We start from the raw sequence: 6,486 nt of genomic DNA, 5'->3' as shown, positions 1-6,486 counted from the left end.
ACTGAAAGGAGTTACATCACAAGTCATGAGTTAGAAATCGAGCTGGTTGCAGAAATTCACAAACTCTAAAGGTACAACATGTGTAGAATGGAGGGCCCAAACCACCTTTCTGTCTACTGCCTGGAATTGGTTAATCAAAAAAGTTAATGTGAAACAAAGACATTTTCAAGAAAAGCTTGTAAGCTACAAGCAAAAAACAATTGCAAATCATATATTTAATTTAATCTTGACATTTGCAGTTAAGAGTGAATGACTTATTATGTGGTGATGGTTATGTGGTAATGCTCCTCACTCACTGAAAGCTGTATCTCCATCTCCTCCTTGCTGTTTTTGTAATCTCTTTTGAAACCTCTCTGGAAATCCTCCACCATCTTCCACAGGAAGGTGAGGAGGGCATCGTTGTAGGAGTTCTTGGCAAACTGCAGGTTCCAGAACACCAGGCTGCTCAAGTTGTTGGTGTATAGCTTCATCAGGACCCCTGGGGTGAGGGAGTTCCGCAGATTCAAGCCGTTCTCCAGGAAGAGCCAGACAAATTTGGGCCTGTCTTTCACCAGGGCTGTGAACGTCACATCCTGAAGGTCAGCAGCCTAGGAAGAACTGGAAAAGCAAATGTGAGGGATCACATGTGAGACATGTAAATTTCATCTATGGCCTGATACACAATCACTGTCACACTTTCATCAGAATCAGGCCGGGGGCTTTTTCTGTGCACAATTGCCTTGGCTAGATGGCCCAGAGCATTTCTGGCATGGGCAGATCACCTTTCTAACCAGTGATGATAGAATGGATGGATCATCAGCGAATGATGGAGCTGGCTCTATGGATTATCCTGACTGAATGAGTTGGAAAGGACCCACAAGGATCATGGAGTCCAGCCCCCGGCCCTGCACAGACACCCCAACAATGCCACCCTATGCATCCCTGAGAGTGTTGCTCAAATGCTCCTTGGGCTGTGGCAGCCTTGGGGCCGTGCCCATTCCCTGGGGAGCCTGGGCAGCGCCCTGTACCCTCTGGGAGAAGAACCTTTCCCTGGTCTCCAGCCTGAGCCTCCCCTGGCACAGCTCCAGCCATTCCCTGTGGTCCTGTCCCTGTAACAGTAGAGATGGGAGCTGCCCCTTGTGAGGAAGCAGCAGCTGCCAAGGAGGTCTGACCTCCTCTTCTCCAGGCTGAACGGAATGTGACGATCAGTGCGGGAGCAATAGACACTCTCTTGACACAGAGGCCCAGGTGCTGAGACAGTGGCTCCTGCTGGGATGTGTCCCTCCCCACAGCTGCCAGCACTCCCTCAGAAGGGGGCTGCACCTGCCAGTTTCGGTCATTGGTGAAGATCTTGTCGCTGGCCAGGTCCAGCTGGTTCCATTCCAGCAGCAGCTTCAGCTGCCCGTTCCAGTTCTCCCTGTCGTGCTCCTTGGTGCGGAAAGCTGCAGGCGAGGAACAATCTCTGAGTAACAACCAGGCACATTTATCATCGCTGCTTCTCACACTGCCAGGACAAGACTTCTTCCAAGTGGCTTTTTCCCCAGACTCATGCACATCTTCCTGACTGGGGGCTGGAGGCTGCTGGAGGCTCAGGGATGTGTTTATGGTCCAGGAGCACTTCCTAACCAAGATCAGCACAAGGCTTTCTTCAGGCTGCTCAGAGTCCTGCACCCTCTACACCAGGGAGATTCTGCAGGATTCCCAAGTGGGGCCCGACCAGCATCCCCAAGACTCTCCAAAATGCCTTCCCAGTTACCTGGTTTGGATCTTTCCCACGCTCAGAGATCCCATACTGCTGTTGTAGCCTGCCCACACCCCTTCAGCAGAAGAAGACAGGCTCCACATTGTGACAGGAGCTTAGCTCTAGGGAGATGGCACTGCTCTAAGGAAACCTCCTCTAGGGAATAAATAGCCATCCCATTTCCATTTATTATTAAATTCCCAAACAAACCCAGAAAAACAATTATTTGCCTTTGTACAGAGCAAAGGAAATGGCATTGCTCAAAATTTCATTGCCACCTTCTTCTATTTTGATCACTGTCAGTAAATGAGGGCTTTCAAGGATGTCTTTGATCTACAAAAGAATAGAAAAATTCCCTTTCAAAGCTATCAAGGCAGTTTAGTAGCAGATCTCCTAGATCCTTTAACAAAGAAATTTACCACCGCATCGTAGCAAAGTTGCTTCTCATCAGTCCTGGGTTTTAACAAATTTAAAAAAGCCTAAATGGAAGTAGATAATGAGTTAGATTTTAAAGTCACCAAAGGACAACATTAATTATCCTCTGAACATACAGCAAAGAACTATGATTCCCCTATGCAGAACATCTTGAACACCAAGATATCGTCTCAGTAATTAGAAGCAGCAACACATTTGCCTTACGGTCATCCACTGAATGTCACTTTGCAAAGCAGAAGACCACACAGAGGCAAAACAAAGGCCTTGCTTTGGTTTCAAACATTTTCCTAGGAAGGCATGAGAAGAACCCAATTCTCTTAAGGAATCAAAGCTCTCCAGGAATGAAAGTCCACTCAGTGTTACAAAAGTAGCCCAAACAAATGAGTAGATTGCAAAAGGGCTAATCCTCCCCCTGCTCCAGATATCAAAGTGGCCAAGAAAGTAGAGCTCTCCCCTCTTCTTCTCTGCAGGAGAAGCAGGATGACTAAGAGGAAAAGTCCCAGCTATTCCTTCAGTCCTCCATCACCAAAGCTGTGCCATAGCACAGGTGCTGCCTTCAAAGTGACCCCAGTTCCAGCCTAGACCTCTCACCTTCCAGACAACTCCTTCCCCAACACGCCCAGCAGCACCAACCCCAGCTCAACACCCTGCCAAGACCCGCAGCTGTCCCCACGCCTGCGCAGAGCTTTGCCACCCCCTGGTTCCCTGCACGTGCCGTGGCATGGCCCTCAGGAGGATGTGCTCCAAGGCCTTCCCCGCTAGCAAGCTCAGGCTGCCAGGCCTACGGTTCCTGGATCATCCTTCCCACCCACCCTTCCCGTGCACGGCTGGTCCATTTGCGCTCAGCTCCGACTTGGCCGCTTCAGCAGGACTGCTGCTAAAGGATGGAGAGCAGCCCGGCAAGTTCCTTCTCCAGCTCTCTCTTTACTCTCGGGGGCAGGTAGAACATGCCACAGGAAAGCAAGCAGTGCCAAAAGACTTGGGCCAGCATCAGGCACATTGAGGAATGAAACAAGGCCTTTGTTCGATGGAAGGAAGCACAAGCAATTGACAGAAGTGAAGAGGACTTAGCACAGATATCCAGAAGTCCTTAGCACCAGTGAACATCAGAAAAACCTGGGAGCCTAACTTGACATGAGAGTGACTTGACAAAAAGCTTGAGACATAGCCTTCGGGAAGACCTAAGGGCGGCTACAGAATCAGCCCTGTGCAGGGAAGGCATGAGGAAGATGAGCTGCTTTGGTGCGCTGAGACTCCTCCTGGCCAGCAGGTGGACATTAGCTTCAGGCCTAGGATTCTGACGCAAAGTGTTTCCTTCTAAGCCCCTGCCTATGGAATCACCTCAGCAGTCTAAAGACGGAAGGGATTTTTGATAGAATTCCTACAGAAACCCACTGAAATTTGGACGTGGCGAAGAAGCCTTGTGCTGGGGTGCAGAGCCCTAACCTCCAGCCAATAAAAGAGCTCTTGGTGGACAATGCATTTGCCTGCTGATTTCATTGAATTCTAGAGACCTCTCAGGACTGCTCTATCCTGAGGGAAGGCCCTTGGCCTTGAGCTGCAGGCACCCGCGCAAGCTTCAGATCAGCTCCCTCAGCTTCCAGGACCTCTCTTGGCCGGCATCCTGACGGGGAGGCAGGACCGCTGCCAGGCACTGCTGGGACCCAGCAGGACAGGACCGGCTGTCTCGTGTCCACGTAGCACCCCCTGACACAGCCAGGGTCATCCCGAAAGCAGACAAGGCTCACGTGTCAGCGCAGAGGGGCAAGGAGCGCTGGGCTCCTCTCAGGGTGTCTCAGCTGGGCCTGCTCCACAAGACGCCCCCATTTGAAGGCCTGCTAATGCCCAGCTGCTAGAAATGCCTGCCTTGTTCTCTCCAAGATGCAGAGGAAGAGGCAGGGAGCAGGGCGCCTTGGGAGGCAAAGCTTCCAAGCCTTTTCTGAGGCCGCTCACACACCAAGAGCAGCCAAGACTCTCCCTGCTGCCTGGCCCACACAGCCCAGCTCGGTGCTGGCCCTCTGGGCAGCAGCAGCCTCCAGCAAGCAAGAGGCAAATGCATATTGCCAAGAGTTGAAACACAGCAGACAGGTAAGATGTGAGACGTGTGTGCTGGAAGGCCTTTGAATTCACAGCTCTCCGAGACAGCTTTGGGGCTGGAAGCCGGACAGAGATGCTCCTGCTTACACCTTGTCACAATCCGCTTTCACAAACGGGGTTCGTGATGGTTCGTTTTAGGGATCTCAGAGCGCAAAGGACACTGCGGAGGACAAACTCAGTTTACTCAATCACAAATGCATCTTTATTGAGTGCAAACAAACGCGATAGTGGGGAGAGAAAAGAGAATAGTAAGAAAGACAGAAAAGAGGGGAAGGGGATTATAGCTACCAACATGGAGAGTCGAGTCCTCAAAGCTTTTGAAGATGCCTATAGACGTGATCTTCTCCAGTTCTGAGATCTCCAAAGTGAGCGGCGGTCTCCAGGGTTTTTTTAGTCCTCTCTGAAGTGACAGGCAGTTGGCCAAACGGTTGGGGGAAATCACTGCAGTGTGTTCATTTAGAGAACTCAGAACACGTCTTTCGTCAGCAGGTACGGTGTCAACCAGTACAAGTCAGCAGGCGCAGTCACTTCACCGTGACTTGCCCATTGTTTCTGCTCAGGTTCTGATGTTCCGATATGGCTGCTGGGTTTTTCCATCGAACACACCTGCAGGCAGCACTTGGCCAACATCCCACCTCAGCCAGGCCAGAACTCCTGTCTTGAGATTTTAAAGTCCCCTTTAGGGGTTTCAATTTATGGTGCCAAGTGGTAGTACAGAACCTTTGAATGTGTAGGAGGTGCTGAAGGGCAAAAATTCCCAGTGATAAGGACATCTTCACTTAGCACAGCAAGGAAAGTGAAGGAGAATGTGCAATCTATCTTTCATGGAAGCTGTTCAGTTTTTAACAAATTATTTTTGCTGAAGACATGCCTAGGCAATGGTGATTTTAGAGCATTTTGTGACTCTCATAGTTATCCTCACACCGGTTTTGCCACATTTTCTCTCTTTTCTTTCCTGGTGAAGGATTTCTCCTGCCCAGCTGGCTTCTGGTTGGAGTTCTACACTCTGGAGTCCCCGAGTTTTCTCAGCAGCCTTTGCAGCGAGTCCTCAGCCAACGTGTGGCTCTGCTGCCATCCCAAATCTGTGCCTGCCTTGCCCAGCCAGGGCGCAAGTGGGGCATGTGCTGGGCATGGCTGGAGAATTGCAGGGACAAAGTCCTCCAGTGTTGTGATGTTCCGCCTGGTTGGCTCAAACCTTGTCACTCCACATTGAACCCTGCCCCTATTGCTTTGGTATTGGCTCCTGCCCCCAAAACTCCTCCCTTGGCCCTTCCCCTTCCAAGCTACTGCAAAGGCACTGTGAGGGGTTCTGCTTCCTGCTCGGGGTTAGAGTTGGAGTTTGCCTCAGGAAACGATCCTCAGAGGGGCACAGCTCCCGGGCCCTGCGGGCAGAGCTGCCTTGCCCAAGGACAGCCGCTGTGGCGGCCGGGGCAGCTGCACGGCCCAGGGCCAAAGCCCCGCGGCACCCTCAGTCCAGCCCGCCTGACCGGCCCTGCGGCCTCACCCGGGCTCGGGGCTAGCAGCAGCAGCTCCCTGCTCACTGCTGGAGCTGGTGGCCTTCAGCTTCTCCCCGCTGCCTCCTGTCAGTCCCTGCCTGTCCTCAAGGTCGGCAGGGCAGCCGTGGCCAAAGTGGAGCCTCTGGAATTGGTTCCACGGCCTGGCAGAGCTGCCCCCTCAGCCCCCTGTGTCTCCCCGTCCTTCAGCAGCTCCTCAGGGGACAGCGCCGGGGGCCACCGGCAGCTCCCAACGCTCCAGGGACACCCGGGGCTGGAACTGCTGCTCCGCCCGGCCCGGCCGCCAGCTGGGGCTGGGCACAGCAACAGGGGGCACAGGGGGCACAGGGGGAAAAACAAGAGCTGAAACAGGCAGCCGAGGAGGGAAAGAGGTAAAAATGCAGCCTAGGCCTACACAGACATCAGTCTCTCGGTCTGTATCAATTCACAGACCATCACAGAGCGTTTGCTTTGTGATGTCAGGGCACGGTTGCCACGTGGTCGTGGTGACATCCGAGGTTGTCTTGGTGCACGGAAGGCCTCAGGGGTGTCAGAGCAGCTCTTGAACTTGCTCAGCACAGGAGCTTTTGTCCTGCGCTTGAGTCTTTTGTCAGTGGGCAGGTGAACACGGAGAGTAGCCTTGCTTTTCTTTAGTGTTAGAGTTTGCAAACTTGCACAGCAGCTGCCACAATGATTGGGCAGCTTGCAGCTGTAGTTTTCTCTGTTTATGGAGTCGGATGT

The 6,486-nt window shown here is 52.4% G+C and overlaps 1 protein-coding gene across 1 annotated transcript; it reads right to left on the bottom strand.

Annotated features, from left to right (window-relative positions):
* Nucleotides 1-257: 257 nt before the first annotated feature.
* LOC136303891 (transient receptor potential cation channel subfamily M member 8-like) lies at nucleotides 258-1,824 on the bottom strand. Its single transcript, XM_066207591.1, has 3 exons — nucleotides 1,773-1,824; nucleotides 1,303-1,421; nucleotides 258-587 (listed from the first exon to the last, which is right to left on the bottom strand). The coding sequence occupies exons 1-3, from the start codon at nucleotides 1,822-1,824 to the stop codon at nucleotides 258-260; spliced, it is 501 nt and encodes a 166-aa protein (XP_066063688.1).
* Between the last annotated feature and the right edge of the window lie 4,662 nt (nucleotides 1,825-6,486).

Source organism: Chamaea fasciata, unplaced genomic scaffold (assembly GCF_029207755.1).
Source record: "Chamaea fasciata isolate MVZ Bird 193981 ecotype frontalis unplaced genomic scaffold, bChaFas1.0.hap1 SCAF_42, whole genome shotgun sequence".
Taxonomy (NCBI): Eukaryota; Metazoa; Chordata; class Aves; order Passeriformes; family Sylviidae; genus Chamaea; species Chamaea fasciata.
Note: the sequence above shows the minus strand (reverse complement) of the source record. Positions and strands in the feature narration are given on the sequence as shown.